Here is a 24,677-nt window from a genome sequence, read left to right on the forward strand (position 1 = left end):
CTGCCCAACTCTCTCCAGGGACCTCGTCCACTCACATGGCTTCAATTCCCATTTTACACAGATGACTCACAAATTTACTTCTCTACTCTTGACCTGTCTCCCTCTGTCCAGTCCCACACCTTGGCCTGTCACCCTGGCTTTTGCTTGTGGCTGTGTTACTACCCACTTATACTCAACATGTCCAAAATGGAACTCAATGTCATCCCTCCCCTTTTCCCCTTCTTCTTGTCACAGCCAACAGTGCCATCATCCTCCCCATTACTCAGGCCTATAACCTGGATGTCATCTATGACTCTTACTCCCCCTCTCTCAAGCTCCACAAATCAAGGCCATATCCAGAGCATGGCATTTCTTCCACCAGGACATTTCTAAGATCAACAATGCTAAAACTCTTGCCCGGGCCAGCATCAACTCCTGTCTTGACTAATGCAGCCCCATCCTGTCTGTGTTTCCTAATTCCCACCTCGGCCCCCCTTACATTCATTCCACGATACCACTGCTCTGCTGCTAGGATCATCCTGACCATGTCGCCTCCCTCTTGGAGCATCTCCACTGGTTCTCCTTCTGCTGCTTCATCCAATTAAAGTTTCTTATCCTTATCTTTACGACCCTTCAGAACTCTTCCTCTCTGTACTTAACCACTCTTCCATCTTTTTGTGTTGACCCCACCCTGTCCATCATGTCAATGATTCCAGCCTCCTTCACCCATTTGTGTATTCCTTTTTGCTTTCCTCCATGCCACCCCTATGCATGGAATGTTTTCCCCTACTAGTCCATAAAACTAGTGTCCTCGCCTCCTTCCAGCCCATCCTCAAGTCCCTCCTCTGCCACGATACCTACAGTTAATGGCCCACTGCCAATGGCTGTAAGGATTACCAATATAAATATTATTTTGTTTCTATCTAATAACTTAAGAGCTGAGTGCACTGCAACTATCTAGTTGTGCAGACAACCTCCTCTACATAACCACATGGTGCTACCGCTGTCACCCTTGTCCTCCCTCTTCTTTCCCTCTTACTTCTTTGTTTGTCACACCCACTTATTGTATCTGAAATTGGATCATACGCTCTTTGGGGCAAGGATTGTCTTGCACTTTGTGTTTGCACAGTGCTTGGCACAATGAGGCCTCAATCCCTGACTGGGGCTTCTGGGTGCTACCACCCTACAAATAAAAAATAATATCAACAACCACAATTTAAAGCTGCCATTTCCTGGTAAAAACACCTACGGAAGGACATCAGTGCAAACACCGCCTGCCCTTCCCCAGAGATGAAACCCTCTGAGATGTAGCAGCATGGGCTGCTGGCTCAGGTTGCACATCTCCGAACCAAGGAGATGAACCAAACCCAGGGAGTCCTAAAATGGTGTCAGTGAGATTAAATTAGTATGATTTCCGTACTGAGAGGGGCTAGAAGAAACTGGGGGAAGAATCATTAGGAGTGTCATAAACCCTGGATTTTGGCATCACTCAGTGATTCTGACAGGCTGAGGAAGCTCTCTTTAAAGAAGTCATCTACATGCAGATCATTATCAGTGATGGGGAAGGAAACAGAGGAAAAAGTACAGGAAAGTTTTAATGGGAGGCAGATAAAATCTTTCAGTTGTGTAAAGTTTGTTGGAATGTGGCAGTGGCTCTTTAAACAATTCAAACTTACAGACTGAGAACAGGCTCATTTTATAGAACAGACCTACAGGGAATCCTAGAATGCAACGCTAATATGAATTCCCTAAAATTCAAATTTTATTAAGCAACCCCTTCCTCCTCCTTTGATGCACTGGGAATGAATTCTTGCTATTCTGGACCTTAAAAAGTGGCTTGTTGTTCCCCTTTTGATGCTATGACAGCGTTCCCAAATCCTTCATCTTGTAAGGCTGCTGATAGTTTGTCGTTTGTCAACATTGTCCTTGGTTGCTCATTGCAGTACCATAAAAGTTAGTACAATAAATACTATTAAGGGGAACTGAGTTTGACATGGGGAGAGAGGCAGATGTTTCATATGAAATGCAAAGATAATGAAAGGGAAATTGAGGCAGAGTTATTTCTACTGACAAGTACAGTAAGATTCAGTTTGGGGTGGCAATGACTTGTTTTTTGTTGTTGTTGTTGTTGTTTTTGTAGTTAGGAAAGTGAAGGCCCAATAGCTCTGGCTAGAGCTGCATGCAGTGCAGGCAGGTGTTATGCCAGATTGCTCTGTTGTTGTTGTTGTTATTAATAGTGTAGTGAAAATTATTTGTATATCAGCAGTATCTGAAGGCCTCATTGTGCTAAGTGCTGTACAGTTCTTCCCTGAATAGCTCCCAGTCAAAATAGGCAAACAGACGAAGGGTGGGATAAAGGGATGCAACGTACACACAGCTTTTCTGTGCAGGGATTGCCTCTTTCTACTACACTTATACCTAGCACAATGGGGCTGGGGAACTAAATACTACCACAGTACAAATAATCATCATAATACACACAGTTCTGCTAATTGACCTCAGTCTTAACTTGCAGCCTCTGAGAGCACACCTCAGTTCTGAGCTTGTTACTCCAAACTTGGGCCTCCCCTTGAGCAGAGACTAACCGTTGTGCCACATGGTATTTTTGAGGACGCGTGTGTGTTGTGAAATACGTTTAGATTGGCACCAGCTCCCCGTCTGCGTGGTGTGCGAGCTCTAAACAAGTGTCAAAAACAAGGACAAAGTAACAGCTCAGTGGGCCAGTAGAGGGCAATAGTACAAAAGTACACAGTTGGGTTTGAGCAGTGACTCTGTCCCTTTAAAGATGGGGACAAAATTTAGACCAGGAGACAGGAAAATTACCATAACAAAGCACTTTCCAAAATTAAATTTTTTAAAACCAGAAGCTAAACTCCCATCGAGACTCTACTACAGTGTGTTTCTCTAAGGTATAGACCTTGTCTGAATGGAACAGTTGATCTTTCATGTAAACAGTATACAGATTGCCTTACAGCAGTGGTTCTCAACCAGGAGTCCAGGGCTCCTTCGGGAGCCGTGAGCAGGTTTCAGGGGGTCCACCAAGCAGGGCTGGCATTAGACTTGCTGGGGCCCAGAGCAGAAAGCCAAAGCCCCACCACTGAAGCCTGAGGCCCTAAGCCCTGCCACCAGGTGCTGAAGTTGAAGCCTGAGCAATTTAACTTCACAGGGCCCCCTGTGGCATGGGACCTCAGGCAATTGCCCTGCTTGCAGGCCCTGGCTTTTATATGTAGAAAAAAACAGTTGTTGTGGCACAAGTTGACCATGGAGTTTTTATACCACTGGCGGGGGGGAGGGGGAGTTGAGAAGGGGGCTTAGAAAGAAAAAGGTTGAGAACCCTCCTGCCTTAAAGAAATGGACATCTTTTACTGATGGGCTCTCCCTAGCTTTCATTGTCAGAAGATCCAAATGCTGGCTGAATTAATTGCCACTTCTAAATTCCTGGGTTTTACCAGTGTAAATGTGAGAGAGAGTTTGGAACATAGAGACTAATTATGTTGAAGTGTAACCAGTCTCCTCATACAGAGTCCCAAACTGTCCTGGCCAAATCGTGTCAGCTTAGAACTGCCATTCCTTGGGTGGTTATTTCCATAATCTGTAATAACAAACAGGACCTTTCAAGGAATTTGGCCTTTACTCAGCTGAGTGTCTCTTATAGGGACAAGCAATTGGATCTACTCAAATTTATTATTCAGCTAAACCTATATCATTGGGCAGTCAGCCAAATGCACCTTGGGTTTACAAACTTTCATAGCAATGTATTGCTTAACTTTTTCCTAGATTAACAGGTTAAATGAGATGAGGAAAACTACTCCGCACCAAAAAAAATGCACCACTTGAACTGCCATCTCTTTGTTCTTTACTATGAAAAGCCCTGTGATTTGTCCAGGTTAAAATTCTCCCCTTTGTATTCATGCTCTTCTCTGCCAGGAAGTCTGTCATCCAGCTAGACTTGGCCAATACCAAGAAAGCTCTGATCGTACCTGCTTTTGAGACCCTTCGGTACCGCCTCTCCTTCCCCAAGTCAAAAGCAGAGCTGTTATCTATGTTGGACATGGGAACCCTCTTCACATTCAGGTAACAGAAGGAGCTTTCACTGAACCTCCGGCAGTGATCAACCTTGGCTTCTTGCTCATCTGTGGACGCGTGGCTCGCCTCTCCCCTGGCCAGTCAGTAATTCAATTAAGAAATGTATTGAGGTTTTCCCCCACTTTATTAAAAGGCAGTGATCAAGTGCCCAACAGCTTGATTGGTGCATGTATTTAATCTTTAAACCCTGCATGCTGTCTACTAATATTTCTATGGGGGTCTTGCCCTTCCCTCTAGTCTAACCTCCTATTGTTCAATTGGCCTCATTTTATTTTTGACATTTTTATTGCATTACAAAATCACGCAAGAGCATTAAACCAGCAAGTGTGTAATATACCCTTTGTTGGCTAAGCACAGTCCAGGTAACTACCATTCATGTGACCAAAAAATAGTTTTCTCCTGTTCACCAGCTGGCCCCAATATTGACTGATTAATCAATTTTTAAAAGCTTTTATAAGCTACTGAGCAGCTAGACAAGTGAATGATGTTTCTCAATAGAAAGGAAAAACATTGTGGTTTGGTTGGTCTGAATACAAGACTGGGAGACAGGAACACCTGAGGTTTAAATTCATCTGTGAAACAGACTCCTTCGGTGGCCTTGGACCAGGGGTGAAAGTAGGCCAGTACGGTGTACTGGTAAAAGTGACCGCCGGTACCAGCCCGTAAGCAGCTGACATTAAAGCGCTGCCGCGGCAGCACTTTAACATCGCTGCCCCTTTTGCCCCCACTCCCATTGGTGGCACCAGGGCCCGGCGATTTAAAAGGGCCTGGGGCTTTTGGCTGCCACTACTACGGCAGTGGCCGGAGCCCCGGGCCCTTTTAGATCGCCACCAGAGCCCCGAGCGGCGCAGGCCAGGCAGCACAGATGGGCTGGCTGGGGGAGGCTGACGCCTCGCCCCTTCCACTTGAGGCCCTACCCCTTCTGCTCAAGGCCCCGCCCCTTCTGGGGCCCCAGAGCTGGGCCCCCTTACCAGTAAGTCTTCTGTGTTACTTTCACCCCTGCCTTGGACTTGTCACTTCCGTTCTCTACTTCAGTCCCCTCATTTGTAAATTGAGAATAATAATACTTAACTAGGATTGATGAGTGGATATTCTGAAAGTGCCACAAACCTCGAAAGTGTGCAATGTGACCTACTGCATGCAGCACCAGACAGGGCTTCTTGATTCGGGAGATCTTGGTTCTATTCCCAGTTCGGACCTGCTGGATGACCTTTGGCAAACCACTTCACCTCCCTGTGCCTCAGTTTCACATCTATAAAATGGGGATAATAATGCTTACCTCTCCTGCGTTAACACGCTACGAGAGCTATAGATGAAAACCATTATATAAGAGCTAGATGGTATTATTATTCAGTGGAAAACTTCCTTTTCTTTCCTCTTCTCACAAATTGTTTTTGTGGCAGATGCCGCTCTTCCCCCATTACCTGTATTTCATACCTCTCCACTTGCAGCGGGTTTCTTTAATGTTGCTAAGCTGCAGCATCTTCTGAGGTGCACTAGCAACTTTTTTGCCAGCTGCTTTCTACAGACATCACAGCAGGTGGTTCATATGATCCTGAAGAACCTTGTTTTGATGGCACCATGGTCTGTGATTCACTTGGAAACAGGTAACCCAAGGCAACTGAAAGGTAGGAGAAAGAATAGAGGTGTTATCTCAGCCCCTGGAAAAAAAACCTCAAGGGTGTGGGGAAAGTTTGCTCTCCTCTCTCCTTCCATTGCTCCTTAACTGTGCAGCAATTTATAGATTAACTTGAGGTTTGTTTATAGAAAATAACTTTCCCTCTTAGGTGAAAAAATAACCTCTTGTAGGAAATAATACCCTCAAGATTTTACTTCACATCTTATATTCCATTGACAATCACATTTTCAGCCTGCACCCTGTAACTTCATTGGGGATTTGACCTGAGTAAGGACAGAATAAGAACAGAGGGAAGATGTCAGGCCTGTAGTAGATTTATGTACTTATGTAGGACATATTTTATAAACACTCTCCTAATCATTTCTGTCTCATCATATTGGTCAAATCTATCAGCAGGCACACACAACAGCTGGGATCGGGGCTGAGCATTTCCACCTACATTTTCAAGGTGTTTTTAATAATGCTGCAAGTTGAGGCCAAGCTGGCGGGAGTGAGCTGGGAGGAGGACTGCTGTGACAGTGATTGCTGATCATGCCTGCAGCATCCCAGATCCTCACACCACATGCTAGATTACAATCTTTTCCTCAGTGAAATTGCTTTTGTCACCTCTTTTCCAAATGGTGACCTTTTCTGCCTCTGGGCTGCTGAAAAATACAAAACGGCTCTCAATTACATCCTTCGCACAACTCCCCCCCTCGCCCCCCAACACACACACACATACACACACACAGTCATTTAAGCTTTCACGGTTGCCAAGAGGTGCTGTGTGGAAAAACCTTTGCACCAGGGGGATATCTGGTGAAATCATTCTGGCTTTGTTTCATGGTATTAGTTTTTATTGTGCCTTGGCAAGATGTATATCCACTTAGTACTGGGTAATGTCCCAAGGACGAGGAAGTGTGCTTCTGGTGGAATCTTACAAGGATAATGGAGGTACAGAAGGTAAAAGAAAGCACCATACTGAGACAGTGTAACCAGCAATGACTGATAAACTGATTGAGGCCCCAGCCCATAACCACATCAGTATTCCCATTGAAGTCAATGGGATTGCTCATGAGCTTAAAGTTAAGCACATGTTGACGTACTTTGGAGGATAATGAGAAAACTGGGGATGTTGGTTGGCATGCCAAAGAGACGATAATACTGATACACGAGACAGTAAGACTGATGAACCTCCCTACTATGTCTCTGTGACTAATGTCTGGTGAAAATTACCATTTTACAGTAGCTTCTTTTGGGTGGAGATCTTTTTAACAGTATCTAAATAACTTCAGCAGAGCTAAAATTTCACAAGATAGTCAGCCTGTAGCCAAGACCCAGTTCTGGCAATTATATATTCCTGAACTATCAGAAAGATGACTACAAACTTTCATAACCAGTCTTTAGTGACCTTATTTCAGCATCCCACATCCACCTCCCTCTTTCTGTTCCCTTACCAGACATATCTGCTACAAGATACAATATCCACTTGATATAGCAACTGCACAGTTAATGCATTGCGTTTCCAGCAAATATGGTATCTGATCTCAGAGTTCATCCATTTAATAACTAGATTTTCCCCCTCATTCAGAAAGCACAATAATATGATTATTATCTAGTTATAAACTCTTAGCTGCCAATGTGTGTTGTTTCTCCATGTGATCCCATCATATAGAACTATGTCACTCTGAAGAAGCAAACGCAAAATCCTTGATCTATTTAGAGAACCTGTTACATTGAGGAAAATTCCCCTTAACAGTGGGAATTTCAGGTGCTTTTAAAGAAGCTGAATGTTCTGTGCAAAATGATTTGTTGGTCTCAGTTTATTTTCTTGTGCACAGGTGACCACATCACAGAACCACCATCACTGCTGCATTGATTGGCATCTTATAGTCAGCCATTGAGGCAGAGATGCCAAGAACTGAATAGACTTAGAGAATAAACTACCCTCTCATCCATAGGTTTGGACCCTCCCAAAGGAAATACATTGATTGGACAGGGAGCATGTAGTGCCTCCCTCCTTTAATCAGGGTCTCCACTTTTCTTTCACTCACCTTCTCCCCTCCTTTTCCCCCACTATCTTCCCTTCTATTTTGCTTTTGTCTCCCCCGCTCCCTTCCTGATCTTTTTCTCTAGTGCTCTTCTTTATCCTGTTTTGCTCGTCCCTTTTGGTTTTCTCTTCTCTGTTTCCCTCCCAGGGGATACCTGTGCTGCTGCTCCTGCCTATAGTACTATGTCAGTGGGGCCAGCAATAGCTGTAGAGGGAAAGTGATACAACTCTGGTCAGTTTCATGTTCCGCTCTTGCTGTTGTCACTGGGGAAGCATTATGGGCAGGAGCTGCAGCGCTAGCCCAATTCTCTGCAGGAATTAATTAATTAGCTATCATTTGTAGGGTACTACGAAAATACAGATCACTATACGTGTTAAATAGTGGGTATTATTATTATTATTTTATTTTATTTATTACTTTCAAAATGCTAGAGGAGGGATGAGGGAAAATGCCACATTCCCCACAATCCTACATCAGATTTAAAACCCCTGTTGTGATTGTGGTTTATTTCACTAGGGCTTGGATTGAGAGTGCCTACACTTTTCCTAAAGACATCAAATGGCCAATAGATGGTAAAATTGTGTTGGTCCCAGGATATTAGCCAGAGAAGGTAAGTGAGGAAATATCTTGTATTGGACCAACTTCTGTTGGTGGAATGTGCAAGTTTTTGCCCAGACCTGAAGAAGAACTCTGTGAAGCTTGAAATCTTGTACCTTCCATCAACAGAAATTGGTCCAAAAGAAGATATCTTACTTACCTTGTCTCTCTCAATAGATGGTAAAGGCTTTGATCTCTGGCAGCCTGGAAAGTCAAACCAGTGATTTAGAATTGAATGGCTCTGTGCTACTCGTTAGCCAGTCTCATTGAAGTGATGCAACCTGATTAACTATTATGATAATAATAATAACAACATATAAAAGTGAAACCGTCACAGCTTAAAAGAACATCAGTTCTTCTTCGAGTGCTTGCTCATATCCATTCCATTAGGTGTGTGCGCGCCGCGTGCACGATCGTCGGAAGATTTTCTACCCTAGCAACACCGGCGGGTCGGCTGTGGAGCCCCCTAGAGTGGCACCTTCATGGCGCTGAATATATACCCCAGCCGACCCGGCGCCCCCTCAGTTCCTTCTTACCGCCCCTGACGGTCGTTGGAACTGTGGAGCGCGGCATAGCTGTCCTCCACTCTCCCTAGCTTTGTTTGTTGTTCATAGTTGTAGTTATAGTTATAGTTATAGTTCTAGCGTTTATAGTTAAATAGTTAGTAGTTCCAAAGTTGTTTTAGTTGTTATAATAGTCCAGGGGACTAAGGGGGTCGTCTCCCCCTTTCTCCCCCGGCCGCGGGCCCGGGCTCATGCCCAAAGCTCCCGGCTTCAAGCAGTGCGCCTCCTGCGCTAAACCTATGCCCACGAGCGACCCGCACGACTCCTGTCTGAAGTGCCTGGGAGAGTCACACCAAACAGATAAGTGCAAAATCTGTAAGGCCTTCAGACCAAGGACCAAGAAAGAGCGGGACTTTCGGCTCCGGCAACTCCTGATGGAGGCGGCACTTACCCCGGACACTCCCTCTACGAGCCAGGCTCCGGCGCCTAGCGCCTCGGTGCGCAGTGCCCCAGCAGCACCGGCAATGCCGACAGCGCGGGTGGTGTCGGACAAACCTCCCCGGCACCGAACCTCGTCGGCACCGCAGCAGATACCTCGGCGCCGGTCATTATCCCCGGGGCATAAAAAAGCCCACAAGACGGGGACCTCTGTGCCGAAGACGCCGGCTCCCCCAGTGCCGGGGGTAGAGCCGAGTGCGCCGGCGGAGCACCGGAAACAGGTGCCTCCAGCACTGTCGACTCCGGCACCGAGGCCGTTGAGTCCGGTGCAGATAGTGTCTCCACCGAGACCGGCGGTAATACAACTCCCGTCGACTCCGGAGACCTTCGTGGCGGCGAGAGACTTGATAGCTCTCACAGAGCCGGCACCGCCTCAACCACTGGCACCGACGGCACCGTTGACTCGCCCGGTCCAGTCAAGGGGGAAACCTGCCCTGATGCGCCCTCCATCGCAAGGGCTGGAACCTCGGCACCGATCCAGGTCCCGAAGCAGGTCCCCCTGCCGCTCGCAGTCCCGGCACCGAATATCACCTCGGCACCGGTCGTACTCGCGGCCAAGATCTTCGTCGCGGCACCGTTCTACATCTCGGCACCGCTATGATCATCGGCACCGGTCAACGTCGAGACGTAGTTCTCGGCACCGCTACGGTCGACGTTCGACGTCGAGAGGCCGCTCCCGGCACCGGGCATACTCCAGGTCCTCGTCGAGGTCCAGATCCGGCTCCCGGCACCGACGAGGTCATCGGCACCGATCGCGGTCCCGGCACCGTTCGCCGGCACCGCGCAGAGATAGATCATCTCCGGACCGGTACCGTACGGCACCGCAGCCCACGGGGATCGTGTCATCTCTCTCGGCACCGCCATGGCCGTCAAGATTGGTGTCTCGCTCCTCGGAGGACCTGTCGAGATCGGCATACCCCCCTCAAGGGCAAGCTGAGGAACGGAGCTTGGGCCATTGGCAGGAGATGGCAGAGGACCATTCTCATGGACCATCTCACTGGTCGTTTTGGACCCCGTGAGCGTACCACCAGGAGCAAGGGGCTCCATTACCATCGACCTCTCGCTCGGGTCACTCGGTTAGAAGGGCCCCAGAATCCACCATCTCTCGGCCTCCGCCAGGGGGCATGGAGGCTTCCGTGTCCACGCCACCTGACACCATAGACCCAGGTACAGGTGATGCTCCGGCCCAAGAGCAGGGGGATCAGGACCCCCCCTTGGATCCAGTACCACCGGAGGCATCCTCCTCCTCCTCTCCGGATGAGGCAGTGGCGGGCACCTCATGTACAGGTCCCCCTCCGATAGATCTTCGGGCTCACCAGGATCTCCTGCGTAGGATGGCCCGTAATATGGACCTGCAGGCGGAGGAGATAGTGGAAGTGCAGGACCCTATCGTGAACATCCTCGGAGCGGATGCCCCATCGAGGGTGGCGTTACCCCTGATCCGCACGATTCAAACGAATGCGGATACGATATGGCAAACTCCTGCCTCTATCCCACCCACAGCCAGAGGGGTGGAAAGGAAATACTTTGTCCCGTCTAAGGACTATGGGTACTTGTATACCCACCCCCAACCGTGTTCACTGGTGGTGGCATCAGTGAACGCACGAGAGCGCCACGGCCAGCAGGCTGCAGCGCCTAAATCAAAAGAGGCTAAACGGCTCGATTTGTTTGGCCGTAAGGTTTACTCAGCCGGAGGGCTGCAACTTAGAGCGGCGAACCAACAGGCACTACTGAGCCGCTACAATTTTAACTCCTGGAACTCCATGGGGAAGTTTAAGGAGTTGATTCCCCAAGAGTCCAGGGAAGAGTTTGGAGCCATGGTAGAGGAGGGTAAGAAGGTGGCTCGGACCTCCTTGCAGGCCTCCTTGGACATAGCAGACTCGGCTGTGAGGACCCTGGCTTCGGGTATCGCTATGCGGAGGATCTCCTGGCTTCAAGTTTCGGGTTTGCCTCCGGAGCTGCAGCAAACCCTACAAGATCTGCCCTTTGAGGGACATGGATTGTTCTCGGACAAGACGGACTCTCGCCTGCAGAGCCTCAAGGACTCGAGAACAATCATGCGCTCCCTGGGGATGCATGTTGTGGGCCCTCAGCGCAGACCATTTAGGCCGCAGCCTCAGCGCTTCTACCCCCCCCGCCTCGTCAGAGGCAAGACTCGGCCCGGAGGCGAGGGCGAGGTGGTAGGAGAAGGTGGACCGGCCCTCAACCCGGCCAGAACCAGGGGCCACCTAGACCACCTTCAGGCCCCAGGCAAAACTTTTGAAGGTGCGGTCGAGGACGGCGCACCAGTCATCCCCCAGGATCCAGCCCCCTCCTTTCGGGATCGTCTCTCCCACTTCCACCATGCGTGGTCCCTTATAACTTCGGACCGTTGGGTCCTCCACACGGTGGAAAGGGGATACGCTATCCAGTTTTCTTCTATCCCCCCCTCCCACCCCCCTTCCCCGTCCCTCTTCAGGGACCCTTCTCACGAGCAACTTCTTATACAGGAGGTTTCTACGCTCCTGGCCATGGGGGCCATAGAGGAGGTTCCGATAGAGTTAAGGGGCAGGGGATTTTATTCCCGTTACTTCCTGATCCCCAAGTCCAAAGGAGGTCTGCGGCCCATCTTGGACTTGCGCGGACTCAACAAATTCGTAGTAAAGTTGAAGTTCCGCATGGTCTCTTTGGGGGCCATTATCCCTTCCCTCGATCCTGGAGACTGGTTCGCCGCCCTCGACATGAAAGACACATACTTTCACATCTCAATTTACCCACCTCACAGACGCTTCCTGCGATTCGTGGTAAACATGGTGCACTACCAATTTGCAGTCCTTCCCTTCGGTCTATCCTCGGCCCCAAGAGTGTTCACGAAATGTATGGCTGTCGTGGCAGCGTACCTTCGTCGGCAAGGGATACAGGTGTTCCCGTACCTAGACGACTGGCTGGTACGCGGTCGCACCAAAGAGCAGGTTCAAGCTCACGTCCACAGAATAGTGCACACATTCAACGAGTTGGGCATCCTACTCAACAAGGACAAATCCACTCTAGAACCTACCCAGAGAATAGACTTCATCGGCGCAGTTCTAGACTCCAGACGTGCACAAGCCATCCTGCCAGACAATCGCTTTGGCACCATCACGCACCTCATTCAAGGGCTCAAGGCCTTCCCAACTACCACGGTGAGGTCGTGCCTCACCCTGCTGGGTCACATGGCTTCCTGCACGTACGTAACCAGGCATGCCAGACTTCGGCTTCGCCCACTTCAAACCTGGGTGTCATCAATATACCGTCCACATCGGGACAGCCTGAACATGGTGGTCACGGTCCCGAACTCGGTCCTGACCTCCCTCACCTGGTGGCTAGATCACAATGTGGTCTGCGAGGGGATGCCTTTTCACACCCCACAACCCTCTCTGCACCTGGTCACAGACGCGTCATCTCTGGGTTGGGGCGCCCATCTCAACGAACACCATACCCAGGGACTGTGGACTGCACCCCAGTTAGCCCTGCACATCAATGTTCGGGAACTGATGGCGGTGCGCCTGGCATGCCAGGCATTTCTCAATCTCCTACGTGGCCGTTGTGTGTTAGTGCTCATCGACAACACCACGGCCATGTTTTACATCAACAAGCAAGGAGGAGCACGTTCGTCAATTCTATGCCAAGAGGCCATTCGCCTGTGGGACTTCTGCATCGCCCACTCAATCCATCTCACGGCATCGTTCCTCCCTGGAGTCCAGAACACTCTAGCGGACCGACTCAGCAGGTCCTTCCAGACGCACGAGTGGTCTATCCGTCCGGACATCATACATTCCATCTTCCAGAGGTGGGGGTTTCCCCAGATAGACCTGTTTGCTTCTCGAGACAACAGGAAGTGCCACGTGTTCTGCTCCCTACAAGGTCGAGCTCCGGGCTCCCTCTCGGATGCGTTTCTCCTCCCCTGGAAAGGCCATCTGTTTTATGCCTTCCCTCCGTTTCCTCTGGTCCACAAGGTACTGCTCAAATTGCGCAGAGACCAGGCACAGGTAATTCTGGTCGCTCCAGCGTGGCCGAGACAACATTGGTACACCACACTGTTGGAACTCTCGGTTCAGACACCGATCCCGCTCCCATTATGTCCGGATCTCATCTCTCAGGACCACGGTCGGCTGCGTCACCCCGACCTGCAATCACTCCACCTCACAGCGTGGCTGCTCCATGGTTCACTCAGGCAGAGCGGCAATGCTCGCACTCTGTCCAACAGATTCTGCTGAGCAGTAGGAAACCCTCAACACGGACCACGGACCTGGCCAAGTGGAAACGGTTCTCCTGTTGGTGCGAACAACGAGCCACGCCCCCGTTACAGGCACCTATTCCTCTCATATTGGAATATCTCCTCTCCCTAAAACAGCAAGGGTTGGCGATATCTTCAATCAGAGTTCACCTGGCCGCTATATCAGCCTTTCACCCGGGGGAACTCGCGTCCTCGGTATTCTCTAACCCGATGGTCGTTAGATTCCTCAAGGGCTTAGACCGGACGTACCCACAACAGCGTCAGCCCGTCCCGACGTGGGACCTTAATCTGGTTCTCTCCAAACTCACAGGTCCTCCATTCGAACCACTAGCCACCTGTTCACTTTTGTACCTATCCTGGAAGACAGCCTTCCTCGTAGCCATCACCTCAGCAAGGCGCGTTTCTGAACTCAGGGCGCTTACATCCGAGCCCCCTTATACAGTTTTCCATAAGGATAAAGTGCAGCTTCGTCCACATCCTGCCTTTCTCCCTAAGGTGGTTTCTCCATTTCATATCAACCAGGACATATTTCTCCCGGTCTTTTATCCCAAACCACATGCCACTCGCCAGGATCAACGTTTGCATTCCCTGGACGTACGAAGGGCCCTGGCCTTCTATATTGACCGCACAAAGCACTTTAGAAAGACGACGCAACTCTTCGTTGCAGTGGCCGACCGAATGAAAGGCTCACCGGTCTCCTCACAGCGCCTATCCTCCTGGATTACGTCTTGCATCCGGACTTGCTATGACCTGGCAGGTGTCTCAGCACCGCACCTCACCGCTCACTCCACGAGGGCCCAAGCCTCCTCGACTGCTTTCCTGGCACATGTTCCGATACAGGACATTTGTAGAGCGGCGGTTTGGTCATCAGTCCACACGTTTACAGCTCACTATGCACTAGTGCAGCAGTCCAGGGACGATGCTGCATTCGGGTCAGCGGTTTTGCACACAGCAATGTCTCACTCCGACCCCACCACCTAAGTTGGGCTTGGGAGTCACCTAATGGAATGGATATGAGCAAGCACTCGAAGAAGAAAAGACGGTTACTCACCGTTGTAACTGTTGTTCTTCGAGATGTGTTGCTCATATCCATTCCAAACCCGCCCCCCGTCCCCACTGTCGGAGTAGCCGGCAAGAAGGAACTGAGGGGGCGCCGGGTCGGCTGGGGTATATATTCAGCGCCATGAAGGCGCCACTCTAGGGGGCTCCACAGCCGACCCGCCGGTGTTGCTAGGGTAGAAAATCTTCCGACGATCGTGCACGCGGCGCGCACACACCTAATGGAATGGATATGAGCAACACATCTCGAAGAACAACAGTTACAACGGTGAGTAACCGTCTTTTACTGTATAGTAAAATAATTTTCTGGTAGCCATGTCCCTCCTGCACTGATCTATTCCAGGATGAAGAGAGAAAGTGAACCTTAGCTTCTTTCGGTTTCTCCAGGTATTATAAACAATAAGATACACCCAAAATGTAAACGCTCAGGCTGTAATTTTTACCTCTGTGTTCCTGGTTCTTCATGGTTTGTAATGTTATCCAAACTTCTGAGATCAAAATATTAGGATCTAGGCCCTAAACCTGCAAATAGTTATGCACATGCCTCACTTTATGCACAAGTTGTCTGTCCCCTTGAAATCATATATTATATTATATTGCACAACTGCATGTTTGTTTTGCTCCTTCTGTTATAAATCTCAAAATACTACAATACAGATCACCTGCCTTATTTTTTTTTCTTGATTTAATCCATGATTCTGCAGCAAGAGTCTGTCTCAGTGATTTCTGGAAAGATGTAAGAAGAGTAAAAGGGCAAGAGAATCACTGATCCTTGTGTTAGTGGGGTGGATTCAAGCTGTGCTTGGAAGAGACCTGCTGTGACATAAATAAGATTAACAAAATATTAAAGGATTATTTCTTATAAATTGAATTGATGGTCTTACATAGAATCATGTTGGATAAAATTATATCTGTAGTATCATGGAGAGCATTTATCTAGGCTTTTACATATTAATTTAATTATTTATTTGGGTTTTTACAGTAATAATAATAAAAAGAGGCACTTGTCCAGAGCTCCAGGTGTCTCTTACACAACTTAAAAATGTAAATATAAAATATATAGCTCTCATCACTGTGGAACTGTAATAGTTAACTTCTAAAAGCTTTAAATGAGCTACACCATTGCTGGGAAATGGGTGTGAAATTTTGTAGTGTAGATGCACCCTTTGTGTTTTCCATAATTATTGTTTCCCAGTATCAGTCATGGATAGCCCTTTTGATAATTGTCTTTTTGTCAGTTAACTTCATCAGCCTAGTATGTATAAGAATCAAGCACATGGAAGTATTGGAAAATGCCTCAGAAATGGTCATAGTATATTGAGTTGCCTATAATATGTCCTAAAAATAATAGTGGACTGTACAGCTAATGTCTTCATTTTCAAGGGTTCCATCTAAAAGGTAATGTTATGCAGTTTTGCCAAGATGCGTCTTATTTCACTGTTCCCCCACGCCCATGCAAGTTATGTATATTCAAGGTATCACGTCTGGACGAAAGGGCATGCACCAACGAACTTTGCCAAGTGGCGGACTGCTACCACACCTTATCAAGTTGAGTGGGAAGCAGACTTTGAGCCATATGTTGTTGTGAGACGGGACTGCCCAGAGTATGACAGAAGGTTTGTAGGATTCGGCTGGAACAAAGTAGCTCACATAATGGAACTGGATGCACAGGTAAGGAGACATCTTCTTAATGAGATTCTTAGTGAGTTGCATGTTTTTTATAGGAAACCCTTATACTATGGAAGTGGATTCAGATTCCATGTCACCAAATTATTCAGCCAGCCATATTGGATTCTGTAACTGGTTACTTTCATCTAAGAGAGAAAACCCTTGTTTAGTATTGGCTGAGCATTAAAAGTTGTGCCCCATTTAATTGATTTATCAAATCTATGAGGAGTTATCTCAGAGAGGCACATTTCCTTCCCTGTTCCCCACTTCCTTCCAGGGGTTATTAATTGGCTACTGACCCTGATCATTAGCAGGTACTTACTAACATACACTGGCTCATTTGTGTTGGCCACTCTATGAGCGGTAAAGTACAAGGCATGCAACCCCTGCTTTCCCCAACCTGCCTGCAGCTGAGAGGCAGGTAGACTGTGCAGTGATGGGTGTGTCCGTGTGTGCATGTCTCTGTGTGTGCATTGAGGGGGACGTTGATACCCCTGCTTACTCTTCTGCACAGTCACATTGGGCTGGGCTGCTATCAGTCCCTTTATGTTCCATAAGGATATACCCAATGGGGGTATTCTCAGCTATAGAGGGGAAAATATGTTTATTAATCAAATAAAAATAGTGTCTACTATATTATCCTAATAATAATACTTAGCACGTGCATAACACTTTAATTGTACAATGCACTTTTCAATCACTGATCAATGAAACTTCAGATGTGGATAATATCACTGAAATGATTTATTATCTGCTCATCCGTGTCCCCGGGATTACAGTTCCAGTTGTAGCTCTCATACAGCACTCACAGCATAACGCTTATTTGTGCCGTGGCATTCAGCCAACATACAGCGTCACACAAAGGAAAGTGGAAGCTCTTTCACGGGAGATGGTAGCATAGTTCTTTTAAATGGTTATTGAGATGGAACTGTCTCCGGGGATGTGTTTCCTTGCTCCTCCAGCCTCCAAACACACTCATATTTAAAAGATGTTTTGTTTATAATGGCTGAGAGACTGGGCTATTCTCTTATCGAGAATCTGTCATCCTGGAGGAAACTTGGAATTACTGGTCTACCCATCCCTACGGCAGCTCTGCGTGGAACTTCTGGAACTGGGGCTTTCCCTATATCCGGGCTGAGACTACAATACTTCCCATTATTCTGTCTTCCTTGCAATGGAGACAGCTTCTTGACACACTCCCTTTTAAAGAGAGCCTATAGAGGGTTTTCCTCAAAGAGCTTTGCTCTCTTGGCTAGGTCTCAGCAAGGGGATCCCTACCCCCTCTTTTTTTGTACTTTGATCCTTCTTCCCACCCCCACCTACCATTGCTGACTGCTTATCAGCCTCAGCTCATCAGCAGGGGATTTAGGGAGTGCGATAAGACTGACCAGGCCTCTCTGGCAATATCCTCTCCCCAAATGGGGGGGAAATAGTGCTGGACACCCAATAAGCTTTCCACTGCATTTCAGGTGCCACTCCCACTCATCAGGTCTTTGCCTAAGCAGCTGCTTCAGTATTCTGGCCTCAGCTAGCAGAGTCACCTCCCAGATCAGGGAAAAATGTCAGTGCTTTTTAGCAAATCCAGCACGTGTCAGGAGGCCTGCATGTGAGACTCCGTCACAGAGGCTGCTATAGCCCATCAAAATGGCAGACAGGATGGAATTAATTATAATTACTCTAGAAGCACCACATGCTCATGCTACTGGGGTCTGTACAAATATATAGCTAGTGACAGACTATGCTCCTAAGGGCTTACAAACTTGTAGTTAGAGCATGAGGTTCCTGCAGGTGGGAATTTTTTCTGAAGGGGATTCTCCTTGCTCTAGGACAGTAGTTCCCAAACTGGGGTTCGTGAACCCCTGGGGGTTCATGAAATGTTACAGGGGGTTCTTGGGAAAAAATTCCCTAATGGAGGACAGAGCTGTCCCTAGGGACCCCGGGCAGCATGGGGCCAGCAGCCTGGAGCCCCTAGACTTCCAAGAGCTAAGCAGATCAAAGCAAACATTGCTATCAAACTGAGGAGATTTAAACTTCAAGATTCCTTACAAGAAATGAAAAGGGAAGTGGATATTTTTTGCTGTTTTTAAAATTAAATAGGCAGCTAGTGTTGTTTTTAAAATTATTATTATGAACAAGTTTAAGCTTTGTTGTAACGTGCGTTGTTTGCCTGGACTGCGCAAGACCTGAATGCTTGTGTAGAAGGAACTGTTTGAGTTGGCTTCTTAAATACCTTTATGCTGTTTCACATCTGATACTCCTTGATGAAATATAGGAGCCTTGTCTTATAATAGGCTTATTCAAAGTGATACAAGCTACGAAACTGAGATCTTGGAAGAGTGTTGCTGTTTTCATAGTGTAATAATGTAATAAAAATAATGTAATGATAAATAATAATTATTAATAAATAGTGTGCAATAAGCATGTCATAAAAAACAAATTTTATACTTCCAAGATCACTGCTTTTTATAATTTATACACAGGTAAAGGAGAAAATCCCTGGAAATATTCATTTTTAGGAGGGGGTTCGCGAGACTTGTCATTTTAGTGAAAAGGGTTCACAGGTTGTTAAACTTTGGGAACCACTTCTCTAGGAACAAGCTCTAAGATACTTTCCCCAGCCTTCCAATGACTCCTGGATCTAGCCAGTTAGCAGCCCCTCTCCCAGCTGCTTTCAAAAGGTCTTAAAGGTATTATTGATAGCCCTCAAAGGCCCCAATTGGGAAGGGGATGGCCACTCCATTGTGCTGGTCTCTACAAACACAGAAGAGAGACAAGTATCAGAGGGGTAGCCGTGTTAGTCTGAATCTGTAAAAAGCAACAGAGGGTCCTATGCACCTTTAAGACTAACAGAAGTATTGGGAGCATAAGCTTTCGTGGGTAAGAACCTCACTTCTTGCATCTGAAGAAGTGAGGTTCTTACCCACGAAAGCTTACGCTCCCAATACTTCTGTTAGTCTTAAAGGTGCCACAGGACCCTCTGTTGCTTTTTTAGAAGAGGGACAGTTCCTGCCCTTGTAAAGATACAAGCAGACAACTGGAAGAAAGCTAATCTTGTGCCAATATTATAAATAGGTAAATGGGACAACCCAGGTAATTATAGGCCTGTCAGCTTGACATCTGCCCCCGGCAAAATGATCGAATGGCTGAAACTGGACTTGATTAATAAAGAATTAAAGGAGAGTAATGTAATTAATGCCAATCTACATGGTTTTATGGAAAATAGATTCTGTCTAACTAGATTTCTTTTTTGATGATATTATAAGTGATGTGCTAATGGTAATAGTGCTGATGTAATATACTTAGAGTTATGTAAATTATTTGACTTGGTACCACTTGACATTTTGATTAAGAACCTATATTGATACAAAATTAACATGGCACACATTAAATGGATTGAAAAGTGACTGAATGTAACTGTAATCGGAGAATCGTCATCAACTGGGAATTTCTAGAGGGGTCGCAGGGATAAGTTCTTGGTCCTACGCTAACAGTTTAACAGTTCTATCAGTGACATGAAAGAAAACATAAAATAATTAATGATAAAGTTTGCAGCTGACACAAAGAATGGCGGAGTGGTAAATAATGAACAGAACAGGTTGCTGATAGAGAGAGATCCGGATCACTTGGTAAACTGGGCTCAAACAAACTATATGCATTTTAATATGGCTAAATGTAAAGTTATACATGTAGGAACAAAGAATTACGCACTTTTCACAGGGTGCGAGACTCTGTCCTGAAAAACAGTCACTCTGAAAAGAACTTGGTGGCATGGGGGTAGATAATCAGCTGAACATGAGCTCCCAGTGTGACTGGCCAAAAGGGCTAATGTGATCCTCAGATTTATAAATAGGGGAATCTCAAGTAGGAGTAAGGAGGTTCTGCTACTTCTGTATTTGGCACTGATGTGACTGTAACTGGAATACTGTGTCCAGTTCTGGTGTCCACAATTCAAGAAAGATGTTGCTGGATTGGAGAGGGTTCAGAGAAGAGTCATGAGAACAACTAAAGGATTGGAAAAACCTGCCTTATAGTGTTAGACTCAAGGAGCTCTACCCAATTTGCTTATTAAAGAGAGGGTTAAGGGGTGACTTGATCACAGTTTATAAGCACCTGCTTGGGCAACAAAACTTTAATAATGAACTCTTGATAATCTAGCACACAAAGGTATAACAAGATCCAGTAGCTAGAAGTTGAAGGTTGTGATGAAATCTCCATCACTGGAAACTTTTAAATCAAGATTGATTTTTTTTCCAGAAAGATATGCTCTAGTTTAAACAGGAATTAATTCAGAGAAGTTCTGTGGTCTGTGTTATACAGGAGATCACACTTGATGATCAGCCAATGTGATCATCAAGTCTGACCTCCTGTATAACACAGACCACAGAACTTCTCTGAATTAATTCCTTCTAACCTCATAATCTGTGAAGTGATAGGGGGCTGGTTACAAAATACAAGCCAAGACTTATTCTCCTAAAATACTTAGGCACTTCTTAAAAATGCTGCTCAGAGCTTCTTGTGATGAAATTTGGGGACTGTAGTGAAGAGGTATAACCCAGGAGTTTCAAGTCTCCTCCAACTTACGGGCTTTTGTTATAAGATATATTTACAGGGAGAATACATTTGTCCTCGTAAACCTACTAGGAACATTCATTGCCTCTTCATAGGCTCCTAGATTTGCAAGTGACTTGGAGTTTTCATCTCACCACATGGGAAGCTGTGGAAGCCTCCCAGAAATGACTTCTCAGAGAAAGCAGAGTACAGGCGCACCAAGAGTACATCTACATTTGTGCTACATTTGGGCGTAGATGTACCCACACTAGTGCCTCTTGAGCTAGCATGCTAAAAATAGCAGCGTAGCCAGTGTAATACAGGCAGTAACTCGGGCTAGCCACCTGTGTATGTACCCACCTGGACTCCCTGAGAACATACTCCGGTGGCCAGCCTGAGCCACTACCCCAGCTACAGTTCTAATTTTAGCAAGCTAGTGCAGGTACATCTACAGGAGCTGGGAATCACACCTCCCAGCTCAAGTGTAAAAGTACTTGGGGAAGTTCCACTGGCCGTGTCTTTCTCCCAAGATGTATTGTTTATGCAGAGAATAGAACCCACTCCTGGAGAGGTTCTGTTAATGAAGCATAACAACCACAGAAATGGTTGAAAGACCTGCAGAGGAGGGGATAGGTGGTAGTTAAAGTTCACACTTAGCATGCAAAGGAAGTTCTTTGAGCGCAAAGTTAATCTTCATAAGGTCTGAAAACATTTAATAAAACCCTCTTAAGCATATGGATTAATAAACCCTGTTTTGCATTTGACCTATGACATGTCAGATTCTCCCATCAAGGCAGATTTTTCAAGCCAGGGGTACACATGGAAGGCATTGCTGGTATAACTATACCAATATACTATATCAGTAAAGTGCTGTTAGCGTGGACGTAGCTTATATCAGCAAAACTGCACTTTTGCTGGTCTAGCTTATTCCAGTGCTGCCCCCCACCCCACCCCACCCCAAAGAAGCTAGACTGGCAAAAGAGAAGTCTTGCCAGTACAACTGCATCTATGCCATGGGCTTTTGCCAGCACAGCTCTGTCGGTCACAAATCACACCTCTGCAGACCTCTGACCAACATACCTATGCTGGCAAAAGTTTGTGAGGTAGACCTGGTGTCAGATATCACTCTAGCACTGTTCCCCTAATATTTTGGTTTACCTGGGTGTAAACATATTTTGAAATGGAAGGTAGGTCTCATGTCTTTCATGTGCATAATAAAACATTTTAAAGAAAGAGGAGGTTGGTTAAGCAAATCTTTATAGATTTGCTCTTCCCCCTGAGATTTACACTGCACCATCTTCTTTGCCTTAGCAAAGACGAGAGAGAGAGAGAGAGAGAGATCTTGGAACTGCTTCTCACTGCTGGTGTCTTCCTTTTCCAGGAGTATGAATTCATAGTGCTGCCCAATGCCTATATGATCCATATGCCGCATGCTCCCAGCTTCGACATCACCAAGTTCCGCTCCAACAAGCAATACCGCATCTGTCTGAAGACCCTGAAGGAGGAGTTCCAGCAGGATATGTCACGCAGCTATGGCTTTGCAGCCCTCAAATATCTCACGGCAGAGAACAACAGCTAGCACTACGGAGCCTGTTTACGGGAAACAGACACTCAAGGGAGGAGCCACTTAATGTTTGGGGCCCAGTCTTTTAACTTGGAACTGAGACACTTTTTTGTTTTTATATCATACCCAACAGTTCTAACAGTAGAGATTTGAAGCGACATGACTTCAGACTGTGCTCAGCCACTTCCCTTCCACCCCCGCCTGCCAGGCTTTCAGCTTTAGCATTCGCAAGGTGTGAATAAGAGGGTCCAGCCATGCGCCCATCATATCACAAACGGTGTGGAGCGGGGGTGGGACGGGAATATGTTTTCTGTTCTCAAAACAGTTGAGCAAAGACAGATCTCCAGAAAATAGGATTTAATGTTGCTATTTAATAATTCCACATGCTTTTTATCTGTAAAGGAAGATCTTCGGGTCACTGTCCTGTGAATTTTAAACCCACACTGCTCTAAAAGGGGAACTTTCACCTGTGAACTTTCACATTGCCCCTCTTGATAGGGATGGCTATTCTAATGAAGGGCAAGGCAAAGATTTGAAATAGCCTTGAAAATGAAGGGGAAGCATATACCATATCCCACTATAGAGAAGGTGTGCTAAAGGCCGAGGCATATCCATGGGATCAATTGGTCATTGATTCTCAAGTTAATTCTGTTTGATCTAGAAACCTCCCCTGCCCCTGCCATACAATCCATTCCTTCCCTTTTAAAAGGAAATTTTGTCCTTCATTCTGCTTGTCAATCCCCAGTTCTAGCAGTCCAATAAAAAAGATTGGTGCCTCTACCAGAATGTGAAGGAACCTGTCAGTGTAAGGCCTGTTTTCACCTGAGCAATTCATTCACATGTATCTAGTGAAATAAATGGCCATGTTGTAGCTTGGTTACCATTTTAAAGGCAAGCATTGGATTTTTCCCTGGGATGTATTTTCTGCTGGGGGATATTGACCCGTAGGCTCTTTCAGTGCACGCCCACTTGTGAAGGCATTGGGCCTTGGGCTTTAAGTGGACTTCATCGCTGAACAGGGAAATATAAGCATGGCAACTAGAGCCCAGGAGCCTCAGTGCTATCAAGCTGCCTGCTACAAGCTCTCAGAACGACTTCGTTAAAGGAGTTTATAATAAAAGGAGCAAAACTCTGAGGCATAAACTCCCCATTTGAGGGGGAGAAGAGAATGTGTTGGGAATCTGAGTGTGAGTGTTTGCTTGAATGTGGGGTGGTCCAGTTCACAACCTCAGTATGCGTAGCGATATTTTGAAGGGTGGACAAGAAACCTAACAAGCAAAACACATACAACAACCAAGACACTGGACTTTTTACCATTTCCTTTATTCTTCAGTATTAATGTTGTGTTTACATGGGATGAGGAGATGAGGTTTAATGCACTGCCCTTAGCTGGGCTATTTGTATTCGCTTGCAATGTTACTAGAGAAAGCAGAATCGACTAAAGTGAGAAGTGTGTTCCTCTTCCTATTCCAGACCATGTAGAACAGTACTTACAGACACCGCTGCCTAGACTGTATAATGGATCCACACTTCATTGTGCTCATTATTTTATTCTACTTTCCAGTCCATTGGATCTTCCTCCCCACCTCACCATGCTAGATCTTGGTTTTCTTTCTAACCTACTACTTTTTGAGGGGTTTATTTACAGCAACTTCAACACAACTAAGCCAGGTGTTTACAGGACAAATGTTGGTTAGTCATACAAGCAATTAAGAAAAGAACAACAAAAGAAAAAAAGCACCTTCTTGGAGACAAGAAATAAGACCAGGAGGGAGTCTGGATGTAGTTGTTACATTTTCCCCTGTGGGTGTGGGCTGTGTAAGAATCTATCGCTTCCTACTTTTCCAAATAGCTTTTCTCCTTTACTTAATGGCTCACCTAAAAACCTGTGAGGAGCTAAGCCCTCCCTCCCTCATTGTTAATCTGCCATCCTTTCTCACACTGAGTAGTGCAATACTCCACAAATAGTCCCAGTGATTCTTCACCAGGAGTAAGGGTGGCAAAATCTGTTCCTAAGGGTATGTCTACACTTAAAATGCAGCACTACCTATGCCGACGGGAGGTCTTCTTCCATCAGCCTAGGTAATCCACCTCCCTGAGAGGCGGTAGCTAGGTCAATGGAAGAATTCTTCTGTTGACCTAGGGCTGTGTATACGGGGACTTAGGTCAGCTTAACAGTGCCGCTCAGGGGAGTGACTATTTCACACATCTGACCAACATAGTTAAACTAACCTAATTTTCTAGTGTAGAC

General features: G+C 46.6%; 1 protein-coding gene across 1 annotated transcript in view; it reads left to right on the plus strand.

Annotated features, from left to right (window-relative positions):
* The window catches only part of LARGE1 (LARGE xylosyl- and glucuronyltransferase 1), a gene marked incomplete in the record, with an annotated part of 377,692 nt that extends 354,381 nt beyond the window's left edge, over nt 1-23,311 (plus strand). The window contains 3 exon segments of the mRNA XM_034777934.1: nt 3,907-4,053; nt 16,122-16,317; nt 22,244-23,311. Coding sequence (XP_034633825.1) covers nt 3,907-4,053; nt 16,122-16,317; nt 22,244-22,441 — 541 coding nt within the window.
* Between the last annotated feature and the right edge of the window lie 1,366 nt (nt 23,312-24,677).

The sequence above is a fragment of the Trachemys scripta genome, chromosome 1, assembly GCF_013100865.1.
Source record: "Trachemys scripta elegans isolate TJP31775 chromosome 1, CAS_Tse_1.0, whole genome shotgun sequence".
Lineage (NCBI taxonomy): Eukaryota > Metazoa > Chordata > Testudines > Emydidae > Trachemys > Trachemys scripta.